At 55.1% G+C, this 25,032-nt stretch overlaps 1 protein-coding gene across 7 annotated transcripts in view; it reads left to right on the forward strand.

Moving 5' to 3' along the window:
- The window catches only part of TBC1D14 (TBC1 domain family member 14), an 81,772-nt gene that overhangs the window by 30,474 nt on the left and 26,266 nt on the right, over positions 1-25,032 (forward strand). For 6 of the 7 annotated variants that reach the window (XM_037046197.1, XM_037046202.1, XM_037046190.1 and 3 more), the window contains one exon: positions 6,816-6,936. In XM_037046197.1, the coding sequence (XP_036902092.1) occupies positions 6,816-6,936 (121 nt within the window). Of the gene's footprint in view, positions 1-6,815; positions 6,937-21,191; positions 21,296-25,032 lie in introns of those variants that run through there. The other variant, XM_037046218.1, reaches the window with a different exon arrangement.

Here is a 25,032-nt window from a genome sequence, read left to right on the forward strand (position 1 = left end):
TCCCAGGGTACTTCTCAGGTGGAATGGGTATGGCCCTGCGTCCCAGCCAGGCTCGCCGCGCGCCAGGAGCTCCAGGGCGTGTGCACGGGCGGTGGGTGCTCTTTGCGCTCGCTCCCCCACTGGGTGACTATCAGCTCTGTGTGCGGGGGTCACCTTTTCAGCTTCACATGGTACTTGGGGCCCATTTTCTAAAGGAGCAGAGACTCCATGTATTTGCAGCTCTTGACGAATTGATCTGTGTGTGGAACTGGGCATTTGGGGCATGTTGACCGCCCACAGTGTTTCCCACTGGGGAGGTGGGCTCTTTCGCACAGGAGGCTTGCTTTGCAGAGTGCTGTCCTGTTTCTCGTGCTTCTGGGGAAGTGGACGCAGCTGTCCTTCTCTTCCCATGTGTCCAGGGCAGAGTCAGAGGGCTAGTGTGTGTTTACATGGCCATGAAGCCTGTTGGCATTCGAGGGCTGGAGATTGGGGAAAAAACAAACTGTGAAGGGGTTTAGAAGCATCACTCAAGATTTTTGTCTTCTCTGCCCCAGGTGAGCACCAGGATATGTGTGTCCCTTCAGGAGTCAGTCCCCTCCCCTCCCCGAGCCTTCCCCTGTCAGTACCGTGGCGGCTCTGGCGCCTCCCTTGTAGGGCTGCTGCACACGTGCAGTGTCTGTGATGCGTGGGGGCCCGCGTGAGGGCCCTGACAGGTGGTCAGTGGGCTCAGGAAATGGGGAGGAGACCCCCCCCGTCCCCATGGCACTGGGTGCTCTGTGTTCCCATTCACGCCCGATTGCATTGCCACAGCTCCTGTCAGCGAGGGGAGGGGGGAGCAGGGGCCGGGGGAGCTCCCTGTGCTGCGGTTCGGGTGCGGGCCAGGTGGGCTGAGGGTGAGGCCTTCAGAGGGTTATTGCTCAAGACAGAGGTCGTGAGGTCTCCCTGCCGAGAGGTGGTGGCTGGTGGAACCTGCTCGGCAGGGCGGGTCAGGAGGACTGCTTCCTCGCCCTCGCCCCGGCTGTCTTCAGGGCAGCTGGGACTCCAGAGTTGCCGGGTGGCCGCCTTGGAGACTTGGGTCTGACTCGGCTCTGTGTCAGTTAGCCGTGGGCAGGGCGCCCACCCCGTCTGAACCCTAGCCTCCTCTATTTTAAGGCGGCAGGAGTAACTCTCGGGTGGTACTTGTGAAGGTGCCCCAGAAAAGCATGCATCGACTGCGAGTGCGTTGAAATGTTTTCCCGCGTGCCAGGCACCGTTCTAGACTAGAGGCGCCCAGTAAGTAGGAGAGACGCTAGAGTGAGTTCTCTGTGTCTGCAAGTAAAATGACGCGTAACCAGACCAGTCTTACCAGAGGCCACCGCCGTCCACAGGGTGAAGACCTCCGGCGTCTCACTAGTGTTATAACTAAACAGGGTTGCTATTTGGGACCTGCTGTGTTCACCCTCCCAGACGTCCCACTCTGGTGGGAGAGAGAACGACAAGTGAGTCATGTCCAGGGTGCTCTGTGGTGCCCGTGCCGAGCCTCTTGAGTGCCGGAGCACAGGGCCGGCCTGCACCTCCTGGTCTGTTCTTGTCAGGGAGCATTTGGAATCACTCCCCAGTCACCTTTTGACCTTGGGAATGCCCGCAGGTTAAGTCAATGGGGTGCAGGGCTGAAAGGAACAGCCTGGCTGCAGCTTGTGCTGTGAGCACGGGGTCCTGGGGTCAGCGGCCAGGCAGACAGAGTTGGGCTTATGATGTTGATGGCACTTGACCTTCAGGACCCCTCACTTGTACCTAATTTTGAGTTCATAGTTAAACATGATGAAGGTTTCTGTTTCCTTCCAGAGGATTCCCCCAAATGGTAAAAGCTCCCCGAACCAGGACCCGCTCCCGCAAACAGGTGATGGGGACGCTGGAGCAGCAGGGGTTTTCTTGGAGCAGATCAACACCTGAATCCCGGGCAGGGCCTGGTTTTAGGAGGGGGCTCCCACCAGGAAGGGGGCCGGCCTGTGGCTTTCCGCCGCTCTGCCCTCTGACGGTTCTTTGGAGTTCCTCCTCCTGGAGTCCTTGGGGCTTTGCTCTCTGGTGGGCAACATTGGGAGTGGGGGAGCCCACGTACCCTTTCCTCTGATGACAGCGCTGGCTCTGTGTGCCTGGAGGCTGCCGGCACCACATTCCTCCCCTGGGTGTCGGGGGGGCTGCCGAAACTGGTGGGCTGTGTCCAGGGGAGCAGACTCTGTGTGTCACCAGCCGAGGGCCAGGGGCTCAGTCCCTCATGGGCGACCTTGGAACCTGCCTAACTTCTGAGCCATTTTCCTCGGGACACTGCCTCCAACACTCCGCCATGTCCCCCTGGGTGACTGGCAGGCATTCACTTCATAGAGCCGCTGCTTGGGTGTTGGCCCCAGGCCAAGAGGGCAGGGGGACTGGAGGCCTCCACGCGTCATCTCTTCGTGGGTGATATCCTCACATATGACACCGTCACGGGGCGGCTCCACACACGGCCCCCTCCCAGCAGTCCACTCAGGACCCGTGCTGCGGCACCCCAGCACAGCGGTTGCACTGGGCCGGCCAGGAGTTCGTCTGGTTTTCTCCACACCGCGGCTCTCGTTGTGCTGAGCTGTCTCGAACTCCATCCACAACGGTTCTGTTAGAGTGCGTTGAGACAGCTGTCCTATCGGCAGGCATTTTAAAAAACTTACAAAATTGGTGAATTTTTGTGCAGCCATTTTAATATTGAAGATAGAAGAAAATATGCAACATTTTCAGCGTATTATAAATAGCTTTATTATTTCAAGAAAAGTAAAAATGCAACCGACACGCAAAGAAACATTTATGCAGTGTATGGAGAAGGTGCTGTGACTGATCACATGTGTCAGCAGTGGTGTGCGAACTTGCGTGCTGGAGACTTCTCTCTGGACCGTGCTCCACGGTCGGGCAGACCAGTCGAAGTTGATAGCGACCGAATCGGGACACTGAGAACAATCAACATTCCACCACACAGGAGAGAGCCGACCTCCTCAAAGTGTCCAAATCAGTAGTTATTGGTGGAAATGAAAAATGTGTTACTTCTTTTACAGAAGAAACTGAACAGACTTTTTGGCCAACCCAGTGCTTGCACAGCCGAATAAGCATCCTGTCACTGGTCTCTTCCAAAGGATTCCAGGCCCTGCGCAGGGGCCCGTCACCCGCATGCCCGTGCCCTTTGTGGCCCATTGCTGGTGCGGGTGCTTTCCTCCTGACACAGCAGGAGCCCCCCAAACTTGCCACCTGGTGCTCCTAGGCTCGCATAGAAAAACTGGGCACAGTTCTTGGGTTAGATAGTGAGGAGAGTGGGGCAAAAGCATTTCATTTTTATTGACAGAAAGTCCTCGATTAACCCTGGTTTTTAAACGGGTCAGCCCTTTTCAGTGGGTGACACATTTGTGTGGTTGGAACTGGAAAAGTGTTGAGGAATGTGTGGTGTCAGGTTCCCTTCCTGTCGCGTGCCTTTCACCGCAGGGACCCTCCCCAGAGCAGCAGCTGTTTCCAGTTTCCCTCTTTGTCCAGAGACAGTCTGTGCACGTCCCCGCCAGTGCCAGACAGTGTCGCAGGCTGCACCTTACGCGGCCTCGCTCCTGCCCTTTCCTGGAGCCACAGCTCACAGTCTTTCCAGGAAGTGCCCTCCGACCCTTAGTACTGCGTATGAATGTGTCTTGAACCCTTGGGCTGTGTTCAGTCTTTTTGTGGCATTTCAGAGACATCGTATTAAAGCCGACTCATTGCAGCATAAGGTGCACATTCCAGGTGCTCAGGAGCCGCACGTGGAGGTGGCTCCCATGTCAGACAGTTCTAAACCTGGGTTGGGGCGAGGGCTCTTCTCGTCCCCGGGTTCAGTGCTTCTCCCACCGCCATGCAGGCCCCCGGGCCTCTTTTCCGACTTTAGTCCTGTCCACGCTCCCCGCCCCTGAGGCGCACTGGGCAGCCCGGGGCAGCATGAGAGCATGGGGGGCTGAGAAGAGGAAAGCTTTGGTGGACACCAGGCTTCTCAAGGTTCATTTTGTCCCAGTGAAAAGCGTCACTGACTGATCTTACTCCCAATCTGAGGACACTGTTTACTTGTGACCTGGCGCTCTACGGTGGACCTGTGAGCTTCTTGCTCCACAGGCGAGCTGGCAGGCAGACGCCTGCGCGCCCTCATTTTTCAGCATTACTCTGTCACTGATGCAGAAACAGTCAAGCCTGTAGCGAGTTTCTGTAAAAGCGCCATCACTGCTGGGAAGGGGCGGAGTCTCCGGTGCTCTGCAGAGTGACAGCTTCGCAGCTCCCTGTGCACACGTGTGGTCGAGAAGAGGACGCCAGGGAGGCTCCTTGGAGGCGAGAGAAGCCAGGGTGCAGGGGGCTGCTTAGGGCTCCAGGGAGGCCGGAAGAGGAGCATGTCAGAGGGGTGCTGGCCTAGAGGCACGGGCCGGCGGGCAGGGCTGGCTTAGGGCACAGGTCGGGGGTGGAGGCCTGGGCACGACTGCCCACGAGATCTGCCAAGTGGGGATTTATGATCCGATCACCCTGTGAGGTTTCTTTCGGTCCCTGGACCTGTTAGGTTTCTGATGAGAGTCCCCTTTTTGTCCACGTTGGTGTCTCACATCGTTCCCTCCGCGTTGTTACCTGTTGAGATGAAAGGAGCTCCACTGCAAGTCCTGACTCGAGGGCCAGGCCCAAGCCCTGACTGTCCCGCCCCTCCCAGGCTCTCGTCCTCCCCATCGCTGGAGGGGCAGTTGTCTCCCTCGCAGTCGGGTGCAGCACAGTCACCCAGAGCCCAGCATGCAGCCCCCAGGGCCTCTTCAGCATTGCCGTCAGCAGACCCCCATGCGGCCGGCACCTGTGGGGCCGCCTCCCCTCCGCCCACCTTTCTTTCGGACCTGGCCTCTTCCCTCGCGCCTCTGTAAGGCCTGCCTGCGGAGTGCGGGCACAGCTCGGGGCTTGAGGCCGAGGACAGATACTCCCTCTCCGGGGCTCTCAGCTCCCTGGTGGAGAAAGGACCCCATGGTGGGGGCAGCTACTGTCCAGTGGGCACACATGTCCCCCTCCCGGGAGCATTCATTCTGAGGGAGGGCAGAGGGGATCGAGAGTACCATGAGCACGAACAGGGACTGTCACACTGTTGCAGGGAGTTGAGAACAGGGCCGTGGTGACCTCTCTGCTCTGGGGAGGGGCCCTGATCTCTGGGTGGAGGGAGAGGGCGGGGGCATCAGGTAGAGTCAGTGGGCGTCCTGCAGGGCCCGGGCTGGGGGACCAGCAGCTGACTCTTGGAGTCAGCTCTTGGGGTTATGCCTTACTGCCCTAAAGAGAAATGGCCTTGGGCATCAAAAGAGTCCATTGGAGGTGCCATGCCCCTCGCCCTGGAACGCCGCCGTGTTCCCTGAGATCAAGGGCCACTCTTACTGCCACTACACAGCTCCCAAGGCCGGGAGACTGAACACTGACCCAGGGCTGTTTTCTAACCCCCACTCTGTACTCACCTTTGGTCTGGTGCCTGGTACTCTTCACAGCTTCCCCCCACGGTCCAGGCTGTGGTCCAGGCTCACCCACTGCATTTGCCAGCTGGGTCTCCTTAGCTGGCTTTTAACCTGGAACAGTCCTTCTGCCTGGCTCAGCCTTTCGCGAGGCTGATGCTTTTAGAGTCTGGACTCACTGTGCCGTAGCTTGTCCCTTGGTTTGGGTGTGTCTGCGTGTCCCGGTGGTTATAGTCACTGGGTGGGTTTTTGGGCAGTGGCATGTGCCATCATCTCTCCTGACATCAGAGATGCCAGCGTGGACCCCTTGGGCAAGGAGGTTTCCCTGCTGTGGGGCAGCTATCTTTGCCTTAGTAATTAACAACCGATTTATGGGAGATACTTTCAAACTGTAAATTTCCTGTTACTCATCCGGCTTTCATCTACGAGGGTCAGCGTCCATGGTCAGTTCCTGACACCACTGTCTTTCGATACCCACTGAGCAGCATTCTGCTGCTCTCCTCCCTCCCCATTTATTCCTCTTCATTTATTTGCATCCTTGGGCTCGTGCATCTCTGTGTAGTCAGTGGACTATAATCCCTTGTTCTCATTATCTATGTTGGTGATGACACTGTTCCTGATCTCTCTGGCGGGAGCCCCCACACCGGCCGCTGCCCTGTGAGGCCAGTCCCCGTGCCCCTCGGCATGCCTTCCCTTCTCTGCACCCGGGCTGCTGCTCGGGGCGCCCTTGCCAGCGGGCCCCAGAGACCTCTTGTCTTTACGGAGTGCGCCGGTGCAGCGCATTCTAGAACCCAGCCTCTGTGCCACTGTCTGGGACCTGTTTGTGGGGTTCAGGTGTGTTTACATGGTGCTGGGACAGAAGACCTGGTGACAGTCCCGTGGGTGGCTGTCTTTCTGTGACACTGAGAGCCGCTGTGAGCAGGTGATGCACTAAAGCAGCCGTGGGCCGTGACTGTACCTCGTGCAGAGACCCTGGTTAAACGTGAGGACACTGCGGCTCAGAGTGGTGGAGGTGCGGGACAGGGTCACACAGCCCGCGCACAGCCGAGCCACGGTTTCAGTTCACTGTGGTCTGCCTTCGGAGTTCTCTTTTCCTGGGGTACTTTGTTACGATGTAATACATTTCTTTAAATTAAAGGACTTGTACAGGTAATGGTGAATAGCAGAAAGCTTATTTGAGGTTCTTTTGCCTGCTGCCTAGATCTGTGTCTATGTGAAAATCAAGTCTGAGAAATTAAAGTTTGTGGTTTGTCACATTGTTCTCTCACAGGAAGTCTGCTTGTTTTTGTTAGAGCGTGACTGGGCTGTCCTGATGTTTCTGTGAACACCTAGAAATTCCCTAACCGTCTTATTTTCTTCCTTTAGGAACTTGCTTGCTAGAAAACAAAATGCAGGACCTGACAAACAAAATGACTTGGGATGGAAGTTATTTGGAAAAGTACCGCTCCGAGAGAATGCTCAGAAAGAGTCAAAGAAAACACACAAGGTATATAAGATAAAACACACAGAATTGTGCTGTACAGAGGGTATTTATGAAGCTTGCAAAAATGACTGTTTTTGAGGCTTTGCCCCTGGGAAACTGTATTAATTTGCATGCCAAGTTCCTAAAATTTAAGTCTGTCTTCAGAACGTTGGTGACTTTAGCCCTTATCATTTCTTACAGTTTGTAACATGCACATAGGGGCATTCAGTTGCAAAAGCTGAGCTTGGGATATTTATGACAATTTAATTTAATCAGTGTCCAGTTACAATTGCAAGTGTGATTATTGCTAATTTTTATAAATTGTGTTTGATATTAAAGCATGCTTCTTCTCTGATCCCAGGAGTTTCTGGAACTGGCCCCTTGCAGGGCCGCTCTGGCCGGGACGGTCAGCATCCACCCAGGCCGCAGGGGACTCTTCTCCTTGCTGGCACTGAGGCTGCCTACCTGCTGCCAGGACAGGGACAGGGGTCAGGGCCTGGCCAGGTCTGTGGTGTCTCCTCACCACCGGCTCCCCGTGAAGGGGAGAGGCCAGCTGTCGGGGGCACGTGCTCGTCTCCCCGAGGAGGGTCTCACACAGGGACACAGCGAGGCTGGGGCTGCTGGTTCTCGCCGCTGGCCTCCTGACCATCGTAATGGTGTGCCATTTTGCCCAGGGCTGGGGCACGCCTCCCCCAAGCCTCACTCCCCGCCGCCCCCAGTTTTGTGCTCAGCAATAGTTGTTCAGTGAACACCCAAGGACCTGCTAACTCGGGCCCTTGTGCTCTGCACAGGGTCAGAGGGACGACACAGCGCCTGTGCTCAGAGTGCCCTTGGGGAGGACAGGATCCCGGTGCAGGTGTTGGAGGGAGTAGCACGGGTGTGTGGCAGGGTGGCAGGGCCTGCCAGGCAAGGCCACCCAGGAGGTGGAGTGTAAAGGTGTGTCCGAGAGTGAACAATACTGGGGGCGGAGCGTGTGCTGATTACTGTGGGCCAACGTTGAGTCAGTACTTAGGTTTCTAGTTCGTGTAAAACTCACGACAACCTCATGAAGAATATACTGTTACTGTCCTCATTGTACCAAAGCAGCACCAAGACGCGGCGGGGTCGTGCACAGCCCGTGAGTGGCAGGGCTGGAGGTCAGCTCGGCCCCACTGCTGCTCCGCCCCTCTCTGCGGGGCGGGGTGGGGGGGGCGGACAGCATGGTCCTGGGAGGCAGGGCAAGGGGCTCCCAGGGCCCGCGTGGGGAGGGTGGGGTGTGCCTGGACTGGCTCTGACCTGAGGGCTCCGACCTGCGTACGGAGTGGCGCAGCCACCCTGGCATGGACGTGGCTCTCGGACCTGCCCAGGGTAGAGTCGTGTCTGGGTCTTGGAGTGTGGCCCCCTGGAGGCGTGTGGTGTGCTGGGTGAGGCAGGGAGTTCGCGCTGCAGTTCTGGCTTGAGCACCCAGGGGCACGTGAGCCTTCTTCGTGCCTTGTCAAATGAGGTTCGTTTGAACGTCGTCTGGAGAAGTCGTCTGGGTCTAGGGACTCACAAAGGAAACTGGCGTTGGAGCTCGCTTTTATAGGTTGATGTGTTTTAACTTTGGATCCCTTATTGTATAGGCTTCTTAAAATAGGATAAAATTGAAATATGATGATGGATTTGTTTGCAAAACTCAGTGATAGATTTCTTAGGACACTTAAGAAGGTAAGTGGTTAAAATATTTTAAAAGAAATCGTACTTTCAAGAAAGTAATTATCATACTAAATAGGTTTTCCCCATGGCCCTTAGTATCACTTGCCTCATGTTTGAATTTCTTCGCTGTCTTTTTTTATATATTTGTTTGAAGGTGACGTGGATGTGTTCTTGAACCGAGAGGGTTAGTGTTTCCACTGCTGCTTGTGTGGTAACACAACACTGTCGAGAAGAGGGCTGCCTGGCTTCAGCCGTCAGTAATAAAGGCTGAAACTGTACCTGCAGGGGCCACACAATCCTGCCGTGTCCTGTCTGCCTGTGCGGTGTCTCTGGCTCTCTCCTCGCCTCCCTCCTCCCCAAACTGGCAAGGCCCGAGAGGGGTCCAGAGCCAGGGACCTGCCGCTGTCGGGGGTTCCTGGGCACCAGGCTCAGGCTGGTGCTGTCACAAGTGTCACCTCACACGCTCTCGAGGGCCTGGGCACCTGGACTCGGGACCCCAAATGGTGATAACAGCTCCAGGTGGCGCGGCAGCCTCCATGAGGCTGTTCAGGAAGCAGACCCCTCTTCCTTTCTTCTGGAACATTCTTGTCGCTGGAGAGAGGAAGTATCCCGCTGTGGTTTCAGAGGGGGGACTCTGGGGTCAGGCACCAGGGCTCACGCCCCTGCTTTGGCGCAGTGTGGCTCTGTGGCCTTGGGCACATTACTCAACCTTTCCGAACCGCATTTTACCTCTGAAATCTGGGGAAAACTATGTATGTGTGTATATACATAGTATGTATACAAACACACACATGGCAGCAATTTTTAGGAAATACTGAAATGTTACTTTCAGTTATCTTTCCAAATTTCATAAAAATTTTGCAAAGCATGTTATTTTCTATCAGCTTACATTATGATTTCCAAGAGATTTTCCTAATAGGGTGAATAAAAATGACCCAGGACAGCTGTGTGAATCACCTGAAACGGGGGTCCTCAGAGTGCAGTCCCCAGACTAACGTCGTTACCACCTGGGCGTTGGTTGGAGACACAAGTTAACAGGCCTTTCCCCAGACACGCCGGACGAACGCTGCGGACCGGCAAGTTCCCCGGGAGGTCCTGACGCCTGCGGAGCCGCTGTTGTGCGGGGAGGGCGCTCCGGCCGTTGGGAGGAAAACAGCCACCTTTGCCAGAGCAGGCGAAGGGAAGGGCCCGGCACGTGGCATGCGCACGTTCCTGCGGTTGTGGGGAACCGGATACACTCTGGAGAGCCGAGACGAGAGACTGCATTTGAAGATGGCTGGCTACCTTCAGGTCTGCCGTGTGGGGTGTGTGATCACACCACACGTACCCCACACTGGTGTGGCCCTGGGCCTCGTGGAATGAGAGGGACAGCCTTGGTTGGGTTCCACGGACCTCTCATTTGTTCCACAAGTGGAGCCACTGTGTGGGCCACCCCGGGCTGTAATGAAGGGCAGAGCTCACTTGGCTTCTGCCTTCGTTGGAACTCGCCATGGATGAGGTCTGACAAATGACAAGTGATGCCGCTGTGACAGTGTTGTGCAGAAGTGGGGTGCAGCCGTCCTAGAGGCGTTTTTGCAACACTCAGCATGTTTCTCTGAAGTTGGGGTTTTTAAGTGATTGCCGGTGGTCGGATCCAGCGGTCATCTCTCAGTCCTGGTCTCAGTCGGCCTCTCCTCGGCCTTGCGTTTCCCCTTGCTGGGTGCCTCTGCATATTAGAGTGCCCCTCGGTGCCTCTTGGCCTCAGCCCGCCTCTGAGAGATCGCAGCTGGACGCGAGGCTCGTGCACCCCCGCCTGCGCTGACACCCGCGTGTGTCTGCTGCCAGGACCATGTCCCAGAGCCTCGGACGGAGCTGCCCACTGACAGCCCCACAGAGTGGCTCATGGTGTCTCCTGTCTGACGAGGACGGGCCTAGACTGGATTCCCTTCCCCCACTTGGTGGGGCTTGCTCCCTTGGCAGCTTCCCTCATTGTGGTGAAGGACAGACATGGCCCCTTGCTGGCTGGAACTCGAGCCTGGCTCTTGGCTGCTTTTTGTGCCCCTCCCCTCCGTTTGACAGGTGTTTTGTGTATGTTGAAGCTTCGTAGGGGAGGCTGACGCGCAGTCTTGTTTGGGGGACGGGGACTGGATGGGGAATTCTGACGCTCAGTGCCGCCGTGCAGATGGATTGTGGCAGCGAGGTCTTCCTGAGCAGCCTGGCCCGAGGAGGTTGTCGTGCTGGTCCCCCAGGTGCTCAAGTTACTGGGAAATGGGGAGTTTCAGATAAACTAGCAATATACACTTCCTGGTTATGTTAATTTGCAGATATTTGTAGATAAGGTTTAGCAAATTAAGAAAAAGAAAACACCAGGAGTCTTTCTGCCCCCAAATAACTACTGTTTGCATTTTGGTATTTTTCCTTTCAGTAATTTTTCCAGTTTCTTTTAAATTTTCTTATAAAGATTTTCTTTCTTTTTTTTTAGAGAGGGGAAGGGAGGGAGAAAGAGAGGGAGAGAGAAGTATCAATGTGTTGTTGCATTTCACATGGCCCCCACTGGGGACCTGGCCTGAAACCCAGGCATGTGCCCTGACTGGGAATTGAACCAGCAACCCTTTGGTTTGCAGCCCTTGCTCAGTCCACTGAGCTATGCCAGCTAGGGCTAAACTTTTTGAAAGAAAAGATTATGTAAGCGAAAGCGAGTCTTTGTGATGTGAGGAGGTGTCGTGTGCTCAGGGTGCCCACATCTGGGGAGGCTTTGGAGCAGGGTCCGCGAACCCTTGAGCCCCCGCTCTGGGTGCGCAGACCTGGGAGACTGGCACTGTTGCCAGGCAGTGAGGGTGCGCAGAGAGTTGCAGTCCTGGTTGGCTGCGGAGGCAGTGCTGCGTGGCAGGGATAGAGGGGTGGGGGGGACAGGCTTGTGGACTTCAGCGTCCAGAATAAAGTGCTGCTGCGTGAGTGGGGATGCGTGCTGGGTTTGAATTGTCTTGGGTAGCCTTCTGGAATTTCAGGTCCGCTGTCAGCTGTGAAAGAGAGAATCCCAGAAGGGAGCAAACCCAGGACATCTCAGAGTGATAGCTGGTCTTCTCAGACCTGGGTTCTGAGAGGTCTGGGGGGCCTAGGAAATCACGGGTCATCGCACACTGCAGAAGGGGTAGGCCTCGGTGACCAGTGCCGGTAGCTGGGGTAGGCCTCCTGGTGGACTCTCAAATCAGACAATGCCTGTCACTGCCTTTGTCCCATACACCTTTGGAAGGCAAGTTTTGAACTCGCTCAAAAGAGCAGAGCCCAGTTTTGCGTGAGGACGAGGAAGCCCGGGCTGTTCCCTCTCCCAGCGGATGCAGCTGCACATTGGAAAACCACACGCAGAGCAGCTGGTTGACAATGTGGAAAAGTAGCAGTGGCAGGCGTGTTGGGGGAAACTGGAATTTGAGGTTCCCCTGAACGGGTTGAGGTTGCCATTTTGCCCTCTGGTACTTCGTAGCCTGAAGTCAGGGCAGTGCCAGGCCCAGGAGTGGGTGTCAGCACGGACAGGGAGAGCGCCAGGGGCTCCCCTAGTGGGCTGTGGGGAGCCGGGAGCCCCACACTGGCCTCTCTCAACCCCCGTGCACCCTGCCTGCAAGCGGTCTCATGGCGGCAGAGCAGGGGCTGGCGGGAGCCTTCCGCTCCCAGGACGGTGGGGCAGACAGGCCCCTGGCGCTGTGTCCTCTCCCACTGGGCGGCCCCAGCGCAGACACCCACGACAGGCAGGCAGTGGGAGAGAGTGCCTAGAGAATCAGAGAAGGGGAGATGGGGGAAACCAGTGAGTCTGGGGGCTGTGTGACGAGGAGGAGCTTGGAAGGCGGTTCCTTACGGTCGTTCTGAACTCCTGCACTACTCCCAAGTTGTGGATACATGGGTCCGGCCCAAGTAACTTACATGGACTTTGAGGACTGACCTTGGGGACAGACCACCACACAGATCCCAAGTCTGGCTGCTGGGTGGGGCACATGTGGGGTGGATTCACCAAGGACTGCAAAGGCTTTGAGAACTCAACCTTGAACCACAACGACCACGAGGCTGGTTGGAACTTGGGTCTGGAATCCAGCTAGGTCACTTGCATATTGAAACAAAGTATCAGCATTCCCCAGGGTTTAGAGAAGACCCAGGGTCTCGTAACAATATTCAAAATGTCAGCTCCCATGGGAAAACAGTCAGCAGACAGCAGTGTCGAGATAACGCAGGCTTTGGAGCTGCCCTGTCAGTGTTCCAACAAGTAGGGGCGAGCGCTCTCGAAACGGGGAGATGGAGTGTGTCGGTAAAGACATAGAAAACACAAAGAACCCCCTAAAAATTGTGTAACTGAGAAACACATAACCGACATCAAAAGTGAACTGAATAGGCTCAGTAGCAGAGTGGGGATGACAGAGGGAAGAGCGGGTGAACTTGAAGATAGATCAGTGGAAATTAGTCTGGATAATGCAGAGGAAAAGGGTCAGAAAGACCGGAGAGAATGAGCCTGAGCAGAGCCTTAGGGTGTGCGGGACGAGGTTAGAGCCCAACGTTGGTGTTCCTGGAGCTTGAGAAGAAGGGAAAAGTGTGACGCAGAGAAAAGTGTTGAAATAAATAATGGCTGGGTATGTTTTGAATCAGACAAGGCAGACAGCGGCACGTTTGCGGCTGGGCCTGGGGACTCCACGCAGGGCAAAGACAAAGCTGCGCACGCCCAGACGTCACGCTCAGCCGCCAGAACCGAAGACAAGAACTTTGCAAGCAGCCAGAAGAAACTCACCGTGAATTGGGGACAGCACATTGAATGACTGATTTTTTGTCAGAATGGAATGAAATGACATGTAAAAAGATTTTTTTCATCTTTTTGAATTACTATTTTGGATTTCTTTCTTTCTTTTCTTTTTTTCATTGTTGTCAAGTACTGCCGTCTCCATTTTCACCTCACCGTGGTCCCTGCCTCACCCACTCCCGCCTCCCACCCTCGAACCTACCTACCCCTTTGGCTTGGTCTGTGTGTCCCTTATCCATGTTTCTCAAAGGCCCTTCCCCTGTGGTCCCATTATCCCTCTTCCCCCTCCTCTCTGGTTACGGTCAGTTGGTTCTCTTTTCAGTGTCTCTGGTTGTATTTTGCTCGCTTGTTTGTGAAACAGCATTTTTAAAGTGCTGAAAGAAAAGACCTGTTAACCCAAAATCCTGTACCTAGCAAAAACGCCTGGGCATGAAAATGAAATAATGATGTTTTCAGATGAAGGAAAACTGAGAGTTTGTGGCCAGCGGATCTAGACAAACTGCCCAAGGAAGCTTTTCGGCCAGGGACGTGACGCAGGAGGAGACGTGAAACTCGGGAAGGAAGAGGGACGGAAGCGGTTCTCTCGGTGAGCCCTGCGCAGTCTTGCTGGTTGAAAGCAAAAGGTAGTGTCCGGGTTTCCAGTGTGTGTGGATATAATACACAGGACAAAGAAAGTGTGAGGGGCGTGACATGCAGCCAAGCTTCTGCACTCCGCCTGAAGTGCTAAAACCCTGGTTCTAGGTAGGCTGTGACACAGTGAATATATTTTTAGCCCAGATCACCTATTAAAGAGAGCCCAAAACCAATAAATTAAAATGGAATTACAAGTTTAGAAAACCAAAGTCAAGGTAGAAGAAAAAGAAAGAAAGCCCAGGAAACAAACGAGGTGGTGGGTCTGAATGGAAGTACCGTGGTGGTTATGCCAGTGCACGTGTCTGGACATGACCCATTGCGTGTCCAAACACCAGTTCTGACAGGTACCAGAGGGGACAAGAAGGAATGACCCAGCCATATACCATCTAGAAGAAACTTACTTCAAACGTAAAGTGCGTGGGTTAAAATGAAAGGGTCGGTAAGATATACCATAAAAATGCTCATCAAAGTGAAGATGGAGTAGATACATTGATGTCAGAAAGAGACTTCAGAGCAACGAGAATTACCGAGGAGCAGGGGGGCCTCTGCTGGTGGAGGCGGAGCGACTCTTTCTGTGTGCACACCTGGTACCAGCTGTGAACACACGGTGCAAATGCAACAGATGGGAGGCAGGCGCGCAGCACCACGGTTAGATCCGGGGCCCGCTCTCCTCTTTGCACGCCAGTGGGCAGAACTGTCGATGGAATCAGCCAGGACAGAGGAGCTGACTGCCAGCCAGCTGGGCTGACTGACGCTGACGAACTCCCTGCCCTTTGGCGTGCCCACCGTGCACGTTCTTTTCACGAGCACGTGGGACACGCACCAAGATGACTTAACTCAACCGGCACTGCAGAAGAAACTCTGAATTTGAGGGTTGGAGTGATACAGAACTAAGTTCTCTAACGGCGGTGGAATTAACTGGAAAGCAACGACAAAGATAACAGGAATTAAACGAGTAACCTATTTCTTTTTTTTTAATGTATTTTATTGATTATACCATTACAGTTGTTCTATTCCCCCCCTTCATTCCCCTTCACCCGCACCCTCCTTCCCCCACCATTCTCCCCCCCTTAGTTTATAACCACGTGTCTCAAGTTCTTTGGATTCTATATTTCCCCCACTATTCTCGCCCTCCCCCCTATCTATTTTCTGCCTACCATCTATGCTATTTTCTGTGCCTTCTCCCCCCTTCTCCCCCTCCCACCTCCCTGTTTCTAACCCTCCATGTGTTCTTCATTTCTATCGTTGCACTCCTGATCTAGCTGTCCTCTTGGTTTGCTTTTGTTTTAGGTGTGGTTGTTAATAACTGTGTTTGCTGTCCTTTCACTGCCCAGCTGCTGAGGCTGTTCACTGTGCTCCTGGGAGGGCCCTGACCTTGGGACGGGGGCCTGGAGTCTCTGTCTCAGTTCTGTAATTCGCCATCAGGGGTGTGACCTTGGGCCCCCCCCACCTCCTACAGCTCTGAACCTTGGTCTTGGTCTCAGTCTCCTTAGCAGGGTCACGCCCGCCCCCGCCCCGCCCTGCCCCACCTCCTGAGGTTTGAGTGAGGGAAGCTTGGCCACTTCTGGAGCTCAGCAAGGAGCAGCGATTTGTCCTGCTCTGGTCCCGCCTCGTGCCCACACTTTCACCTTCATGGGTGGATGAAATTGTAAAAAACCAACAAGATTGCTGCAGGCATGTTCAGTGTTTTGGAAATGGCCGCAGGGGAGCCATTTTCTTGGAAACCTTTTCCAGGGGTCCGTGGGCACAGGCCCAGCTGGCTTTTCTTATGCTGCCGGTGCCCAGTTCAGGGCCTGGCACACGGTGGGTGCCTCCTGAGGAGGCCCAGTCAGTGAGTGTGGGGCCAAAACGCTTTCCCCTCTTCCCTTCCAGGTTCTTTGGCTGATGTAATAATTACATTGACATTACACAGGTTAACATGAGAAAAATGTAATCACCATAAAAATACGAGACTCACTCTGGCTGGTGCAACTCGGTGGATTGAGTGCCATCCTGTGAACCAAAGGGTCACTGGTTTGATTCCCACTCAGGGTTGTGGGCCCCTAGTAGAGGGTGTGCGAGAGGCAACCACACACTGATGTTTCTCTTCCTCTCCTCTCCCTCCCTTTCCCTCTCTCTAAAAAGAGATAAAATCTGCCCTGGCTGGTGTAGCTCAGTGGATTGAGCACGGGCCTGCGAACCAGACGATCGTGGTTCGATTCCCAGTCAGGGTACATGCCTGGGTTGCAGGCCAGTTTCCGGCAGGGGCCAGTTCCCTGCAGGGGATGCACGAGAAGCAACCATACATTGATGTTTCCTTCCTCTCTCCTTCCCTTTCCCTCTAAAGATAAATAAATAAAATATTAAAAAAAAGATAAAATCTTTAAAAAATTCTGAGACTCAGAAGTGATCAAGGCCGGAGGCTTTTACGCGTACTTTAGATAAGGAGGCGGTCGGTTTGTGGAGAGTTGATGAGAGGGGAGTGTGTGAGCTTGGTGGGAGGCGGTGGGGGAGGAGCAAGGTTTGCTCCCGTGGCCCACGTGGCTCCCGTGGCCCGCGGTCCCTGGCCCTGGTGGCGAGGGTGCCGCCCACCCTCCTGGTTCAGGGAGGGCCCCTCACGTGGGAGAGTGGTCGTGGGTTCCCAGCGGGGCGGGGAGCAGTGTCGGCGTGTCCTTGTATCAGGTAGCTCTAATCTGAAGCACTCGGCGTGCCAGAGCAGTACACTTTGGGGTGATGTGGTCTGCTCTCCTTCACAAGTGACCGTGGGGGACTTTGGGAAATGGCAGGTTTGAGGAGAGTGCGGCTGTTTCTAAACTTTCCTCTAAGTGCCTTGTCAAAGTTGAACTCGGAAGGCCACTTGAGGAAGCATCACGTCAGTGTTGGGAGCGCTTTGGAAGGTGTCTTCTTGCCGGCACTAGGAACTCCGTGCTGGCCCCTGGGCTCATAGGCAGGGTTGTGGAGCTTCCCTGGGCTTGTTAACCTGTGTCCAGGCGTTCTCGTGGCCTTGGGCGGTGAAGGGGGTGCTGTTGAGGAAGTGGCAACCTTGGCTCAGCAGCAGTGCATCAAGGGAGCGGACAGTAAGAGGCTCTGGAACCAGACTGCTTGGCTTTAAATGCCCCCATGCCACTTGCCAGCTGTCGCAGGGGAAGTCACTCGGCCCCTCAGTTGCTGTAGCTGGGGAGAGGGGGCAGGGGCCAGGATGCTGGTGGTGCGTGCATGAGTGCGCTGTGGTGGCTCTAAAAAGGACCACAAACCTGGGGGCTCACACCAATGCAGGTTTACTCTCCTACAGTTTTGGAGGTCAGAAGTCCAAAGTCAGTCTTCCAGATTAAGAAGGCATCGGTGCACCGGTTTTTCTAGAGCAGGGGAGTCAAACTCATTTTCACTGGGGGCCACATCGGCCTCACAGTTGCCTTCAAAGGGCCGGTTGTAATTTCAACTCCTTAACAGTAAAGGAGTAGTTATATTTATACAGCCCTAATTTTACTTCGGCCCTTTGAAGGCAGCTGCGAGGCCGACATGGCCCCGGTGAAATGAGCTTGACTCCCCGGCTCTAGAGGCTTCAGGAGAGACTCTCCTTTCCCCTCCAGCTTCTGGGAGCCGCTCGAATTCCTTGGCTCGTGGCTGCATCACATCTGCAAAGTCCCTTCTGCCGTGGAAGGTGATAGTCACAGGTGCGGGGACTAACGCGTGGGCGTATCTGGAGGCCATCGTTCAGGGTGACAGTCCAGCTGTTGTCGCGTGGTGTGATGTGTAGTTAAAGCCTTGTAAGAGGTACTCAGCTCTGAAGTGTGTATAGTGACGTGTAGGCTACTGCCCGCAGGAAGAGACAGCCACATGTTCAGATGAGTGTGCAATGCGCATTTTCACACGCCGGAGGCGTTTCACGTTTAAGTCCAGTGAGCCTGTGGGCTCAGGGTGGCTGACGACGGAAGTGTGTGTGGCACGCAGTGCTGGAGGAGGGGTGGGAGGCTGAGGACCCTGTGACTCTGTGAGCCCTCCCTCACCTGCAGGAGTGGTCCCCAGCGGGTCACCCCCTCCCCGGCCCTGGAAACCTCAGGGGTTTCTCTCTGGCACAGGGTGGGCACCCGTGTAGGGCAGTAATTTGAGTGCCGGTCTGGGAGCCACTCAGGACAGTGACCTTGTTCATCTTTATCCCCAGGGCCAAGCACCACCTCGGAGGGCGGGCGGGCGGGCGGGCGGGCGGGCAGAGGTGGGAAGGATCGCAGGATGATGGAGTCCACCAGTGCTGACTGCCGTGTTCTTAACGGAGCCGCCTTTCGCTGTGGAAAGACCACGGAGGTCCCTGTGCTCGGGTTTTACAGTCTTGGGGGAAATAACTTAAGTGGTTGTGCGATTACAGGTGGTGACGAAGCGCCGAGAAAACAGCTGCTGCTGGGACAGAAACTTGCGGGGCCTCTCGGAGCCGGCAGGGGGGCTCCTGTAGGGGTGGGCATCGAAGACGAGGGGAAGGCTTTGTCTCCACCGCCCTCCAGCTCCTGCTCGTTGTGAAGGAAAATGTCAGACCGGCACAAGGGTTCGGACGGATGCTTTAGTGAACACCCACGTTCACGCCACAGAGATCTAACAGGTGTCAGCATTTTGCCTTACTCATTTATTGTGTCTTTTTCTGTTTTCAAAAAGTGGAACCATTTGAAAGAAGGTTGCAGATATCGTGACTATTTACCGCTCCGTGTGCCAGCTTACCGCTCTGTGGCGTGGAGACGTTCTGCACAACCACGAGCTGTTGGCATACCCCACCAGGTTCTCAGTGGCTCTTCAGTAGCCTCTGACCCTGACCATGCCCGGAGCACGTCCGTGATGAGAGCGTGTTCTACTGTCCCCAGCTGCCTTCAGTTATTTGTCCCGTTAGTCTCTTAACAGAAAAGTTAGTCTGCCCCTTCTCAGTGACGTCTCTCGTTTCTTTTCTGACGGCCGTGGTCAGAGGTTGATGGAGAGCACTGCGGAGATGAGAGAGAGGGTGGCATCGGTAACACGGCATCTGAGAAACCGGGTGTTTGTAGGCGTACACATGGACAACGTGAATAAGATTGCTACCTTAGATTGAAATCAACGACCTACTCGGGGGAAAAATCTCTGCGCTCTTCTTTTCTGTTGGACATAAACCCGTAAGTGGTATGTTCCTTCGCAGTTTCTGGGCTCGCGCCTCCCTAGAGGACCACGTGGACTCCGGCGGGCATGCTGAAAATCCCCAGGTGTGGCCCGAAAGGACGCTCTCCTGCTACTGTCCTGTTTTATTTCCAAGTTTTGAACAGTTTTTCTTGACAAGGTTTTCTTTAATCCTTCCAGTCAGAATCAACCTCTCCACTTTTATCCCATTACTTTTTTAAAATATGGCCTTATTTTTCAAAATGGACAGCTGGTGGGATCCGTTGTTCATGCATCTTCACCAGCAACTGGGACACCCCGCCCCCCTTGGTTCGGGTGCTTACTCCTTGAGCTCTGTGCTTTGAAGGGAACCGAGCAGGTCATTTTCTAAGGAGCCCCGAAGGGTTGCCCCGACCCCGGAACCTTGCAGACAGCAACCGGGGTTGCGTGCTGGGAGCCGGGCACTTCTGCACAGAGCGGCCTGGGTTCCTGAGCTTGTCCTGAACTTTGCTTCGGGACCACTTCTTTTTTGACCTCACCCCCAGGTTTGTTCACTGGCCTTTCATCTGTCTTGGCTGACTTCCCCCATCTTCTTGTTCTTGGGCGGCTGCCTCCACGGCTGTCTTGAGAAGATGTCAGACAAAAAGCACCCCATTACTTTTTGTATTGCTGTTCAAGCACAGCTGTCTCCATTTTCACCCCCACTACCCTGCCCCCCCATTTATACCCCATTACTTCTTAAGAACAGCTTCATCGAAGCACAGTTACGACACCATGAAATGCACTCGTCGTCCCTGTGCAGTGACTTTTTATGCACTTATGCAGTCACGTGCCTGTCACTACGGCCTGGCTTTAGAGCGCGTTCACCCCTTGGAAGCGTCCCCTCCTGCCTGTTTGCAGCAGCTCCGCTCTACCTCCAGCTCCAGGCAGACACTAACTTGCTTTCTCACCAGAGCTCTGTCTTTGCGAGAAATTCCACATAAATGGTCCCACACACAGCGTCTTCCATCTAGGCCTTCCACTTCGCGTGGTGCCTCAGCGGCAGCCATGTGCGTCCACAGCGCACTGCTCCCCCTTCGTGTCCACACCGTGCGTCTGTTCTTCAGGCGGCAGCAGCAGCAGCGTTCGCCTCGTCTTAGGTGTTGCGCCCTTAGGAGTAATGCTTCTAGGAGTATTTGCCTGCAGGTCTTTTGGTGGATGTATCTTTTATTTCTCTTGGGCAGGCAGGAGTGTGGGAGGTGTATGTTGAACTAGACAAGACAAATGCCACCCTTTCTCGAGTGATTTAGGAGACCCCCTGTTTCTCCATGTCTCTGATTATAGCCTGTGGACAGCATAGGCTTCACCTGAGTAAGGAGTTTCTGGTGGTGATTTGGTAATGCTGTTTATCCAGAGATCAGCTGAGTGTAGCCCAGGTCTGGAGACTTGTGAATTTCTGTCACAGGGGAGGGTCTCGTGTTGTCTCAGACTGAGTTCCTTCAGTCCTCCAACATTGGACCTGTGGGCGAGCCAGAAATAGTTGCACATATTTTAAACATTTTTACAATGGAGAAGTAATTCACAAACAGTGAATGCTCTCATTTGAAGCGCGCTGTCAGTTTTGATGAGCAGTCAGCCATCAGATCTCTGTCAGTGTGCATTTTTGTGTGTCTCTGACGTTCTGATTGAGTTAATCTTACTGTAGAAAACAATGACCCACAGGAGGGTCGAGGAAGATAAAAATTGCTCCTGACCGCCCCACTACCCCAGGTTACCAGCATTAGTCGCTTGTGGGAGTGCATCTCAGAGATGCACCTTTCTCTTTCTTAAGTGGCGAACAAAGCCAAGCTTTGCAGTGTGCCGCCGGCATTCGGCGCTCGCTGCCTCCCCGTAGGAACGTCCTCCTCCAGCCAGAGGTCTGTGCGGAGACCACGCCAAATGCGCACAGCTCTGAGCCGAGTGGAGGGTGGAGCCACTGGCCTCCGGACCTGGTGGGACTGGGAAACCTGGCTCTAACAGCCCCGCCCCTGCGCGGCCCCCAGAGCCCAGGGTCCTCGCGAGCCAGGCCTGACGGGCCGACCCGGAGCGCGCAGATCGGCTGGCTACGCAGCATCTGCGCGCGATTGAGCAGACTGCCGCCCCCGCCTGCCGAGCTCGCCGCCGCCCCGAGGCCCCGCTGCCGCCTGAGCTGCCTGCTCGCCCGCCCGGGCATGGAGCCACCAACCACGCGCCTCTGAGTCCACGGTGTTCATGGTGAGTGGGGCAGGCCATCCGCGACACTGCTAGGGGTCTGTAGTCCCTCACCGGCCTGAGACTCTGCCGCGGGTACGCCGGGTGCATGGGTGTCAGGTTCGTCTGTTCCTGCAGGTTGAGCCTGCTTGGGGCCACGCAGTGTGCTTTGCTCCTCCTTGCCTTGCTTTTTGTCTCTGATTCCATAGAATGTTCTAAAAGGGTTCCGTTTTAACGGGTGTGGTTCAAAATTGTGAAAGGTAGGGCCAGTGCACCCTTCGATCCTAATTCTTACGACCCAGAATTCGATCGCATCCTGTCTTCAGATTCAGGTCAGTCTGGGCCAGGCATCCCTCTTGGAGGCCAGCGAGGCCTTGTTGGTGATCCTGGCGGAGGATCACCTTTCTGATGATCAGACAGCGCTCTGGATCAAGGAGGTGGGATTTGGAGAGAGTGGCCGGGCTTGCTAAAACCCGCGGTTCGGTTGGAGTGCATGACCCCCGTCTGTCCACATTGTAACTTTGGTGTTTAGGGGGTTTGTGAGAAGTGTGCCCGGTAGGAAAGGCCTCCTGAGAGTCCGTTTCCCTGGCGCCCACACTTCAGCCGCTTAGAGAACGCTTTCTGGGAGAACAGTGCCTGTGGGGGGATGGGAGCATTGAAGCCTGAGGACCCCTCAGGTTCTGAGGTCAAGCCTCAGTGGTCCCCTGGGCATCTTTCCGGAAGCTGGGCATTTGTAAGGCCTGCACAGGCCCCTCTCCCCACTGAAGATGGTAAAACAGAGCGGGTCTCACTCCAGAGCCGCTTGGTAGAAATGTCAGTGTGAAACTGGCCGCAGTGTTCTGGGACTTCCCCCTCGTCAAGTCTTCAGCCCCATTAAGTGCGCATAATGGGAAAGGCTGTGAAAAGCAATTGTGTAGTAATGCAAGGACAGTGATTAATGCTCCCTGTCATTGTCTGGGCACTGCCATGGCCACGTGTCTGCACCGATCTATTCTCATTCAGTCTTCCCACTTAACAGGTGAAGAAACAGGCTCGGGAGGGTGGGGGAACGTGCTCTAGGTCAGGCTGCAGGCCCCCTGGGCGGTGAGGGTTCAGACGCAGGCCGGCTGCCCTCCCCCAGCGCTTCCCCTGCAGGCTGTGCACTGGCGCTGGGTTGTCTTGGACACTAGCCCATGCCATCTTCTCCGAGGTGCCACAGGGGATTGCCCGCCATGCTTGATCGCCGACCCGCCCCCAGAACCCCCAGAACCCCCAGGAGTTCCTCTAAGAGGCTCATTCTGACACTGCGCGCAGCTGAGTCAGAGACGCAAGGCTGGGTTTCCAGTGGTGCCCCTGCCCGCTTCTGGCTGAGGCAGCTTTCCCAGAAGCCAGGGGACTTCTCCGGGCCAGCCTGGTGGCGGGCGGGGTGTCCCTTCGGCACTCACCAGTCTTGCATGCCGCACACACAGCCCTGGCTGCCAGGAATGCGCTTTCCCCATCAGGCGAGAGCCCGCTCTCCTCTTTGTTCTCGTAAAAGACCTAGGCGGGTGACCTAGTTGTTGCGGGTCTTTCCCGTTCAGGGTCTGCCCGACCTAGGCGGGTGGTCATTGACGCCTGTCCTCTCGTCACCATAGGGCCCTCACGGTGGCTCCCACTTTGCAGTGAGGAAGCTGAGGCCCAGCTGGAAGCAGAGGGATTTGCCCGAGGCCCAGAGCCAGAACTTGGGGCTCAGATTTCGTCCAGAGTCCCAGCCTTGCCAAGTCACATGCTGGCCCTGCGTCTTTCCCAGATGCCTGTTCCTCCAGGGTCTTCAGAGGGAATGGTCCTTGTCTTGGTTCTGAAGTGGGTTTGTCTGGACTGGAAACTGAGCTCGCTGTTGACTTCTAGGTAGCTCTGGGAGAACTGGCTTTGGAGCAGGACCTGCAACAACTTCCGGTGCCACTCACACTCTGAAATGCTGCCTCGAACTTGGGAGGGGCTTTCCCTGGGGTTTCCAGGCCAGGCAGCCTCTGCTTTTTAAACATCGTATGATGCTCTGTGTGATTAAAATGTGAGCACATGTGCCACATTCAGTACTATAGACCACATTGGAGAGTGGCCATCCTGGAGAAGCTTGGCTGCAGAGCCGGGTGCTGGGCTTCTGATCCCAGTTCCCCAGAGGCGTGAGTCATTTTCACCTCTAGGCCGTTCCATCTGTGACATGGGGACGGTGGCAGCTTCTCTCTCAGAGGCTGGCTGGGGGGAGTTGTATTCAGGGTGTCTGACCCCCTTGACTGCTGCCGCCTGTTAGTCCAGGGCTCCCGAGCTCCAGCCGCAGACAGCGCATTGTGCTGTCCTGAGTCGGGCCTTCAATGCACTTCCCCGCTCCTTTTCCTGTGCGTGCTGTTTGCGGGCCTCACCGGGCTCCTGACTGGTATCTGGCCCCAGAGCATCTTTTCTGCCCCAGACAGTTGTCAGGTCTGATGGGGAGAAGGGCGTGGCCCCCAGAAACCAGGGTGGCATTTCTCTGTGCCAGGGGCTGTGCTGGTGGTGGCCTTAGCAACCTCTCCCCATCCTGCTCCCTCAGGTCACCCCGCTGGCCGTGTCCTTGAGAGCAGTCAGCTGCCACACATGTAAAGTGGGCTGACCTTGCCATAGAGCTTGTTACGGACACACAGTGGGACGGCGGCACGTGTAACGCACGCAGAAGCACGTGGAAACGGGCGTCTGGATTCCAGACGTCCCACCTGTGCGCCAGAACCTTCGGGCCTGAAAGTACAGTTCACTAGACCAAGGTTGGCGGTGAGTGGACCGCACTGCGTGGGGAGTTTATTACTGATTCTTGCGGGACACTACAGGCCTGTACTCCTTTTCAGCACACAACTTAGGGTGCGTTTCTTGCAAAATTCAAGATTTTGACATACAGGCGCTAGGTCTGAAGCTTCCTGATGGCTGGCGGAGTTGCAGTTGTGCACCTGGCACTCGGAGGTGCTTGGAGGTTTGACTCAGCGGGAAAGGGCATTTGCCACCTGTGTTCGGTCAGTGGAGGTCGTGGTAGCCCTCTGGTGGAGCGCCGGGAAGTCAGGGTCGGCTGTGCCCAGACGCGCAGAGTCGCACACCCAGAAGGGCAGAAACCGCCCCAGCCCCGCTCCGTGGGGCGCGCCCTCCCATCACCTGCCTGTTTGGGGATCGTTTTCTTGCTGCTGCGGAAGCCTCCATAGGCTTTTCTGGCTGAGAATAATTGCTTGCCAAATAATCTTACCAATAGTCCCCCCTTGGCAGCCGTTGTCAGTAAAATTCATTTAGCAATTAGTTACTTTCCTCTCACGGTGCGCCCTCTGTTGTGTCTGGAATGGTTATTTCTGACTTTGGTGAGCTATACGTGTTTGCCTGTCTTCCACCTAGACTGCCTTGTCCCAGGGAAGGTTCCAAAGCCTGGTCTGTAATAGACAACAAGAAAGTTGTGGTTTTTTAAAATTTACAGAGGGCTGAGGGTGCACACATGCTCACACCCTCAGTTTCAGAAGCCGGACTCCGGCACCAGCTGGTGGAGCACTTGGAGTGTGGGTCAGCAGGTGGGACTGAGCTTGTGCGATCCGGTGGGTGGTAGAGGGGCAGCTTTTACGTTTCCAGGGCGTGGCGTGGTTATTTATATAACAACTCAAGGAGGATTTCATACACAGAGGTTCAAGATTTCTTTTTTTATGCTTCTGCTTTAAGAAAATGAAACAGCTTTCATCATTCTCATGCAAAAAAATTGTAAACCATTTCTCATTTCAGTAAAGATTTAGAGAGCTAACAAA

This window comes from Sturnira hondurensis, unplaced genomic scaffold (assembly GCF_014824575.4).
Source record: "Sturnira hondurensis isolate 20B ecotype Veracruz unplaced genomic scaffold, ASM1482457v3 Scaffold0000780, whole genome shotgun sequence".
NCBI classification, from domain to species: domain Eukaryota; kingdom Metazoa; phylum Chordata; class Mammalia; order Chiroptera; family Phyllostomidae; genus Sturnira; species Sturnira hondurensis.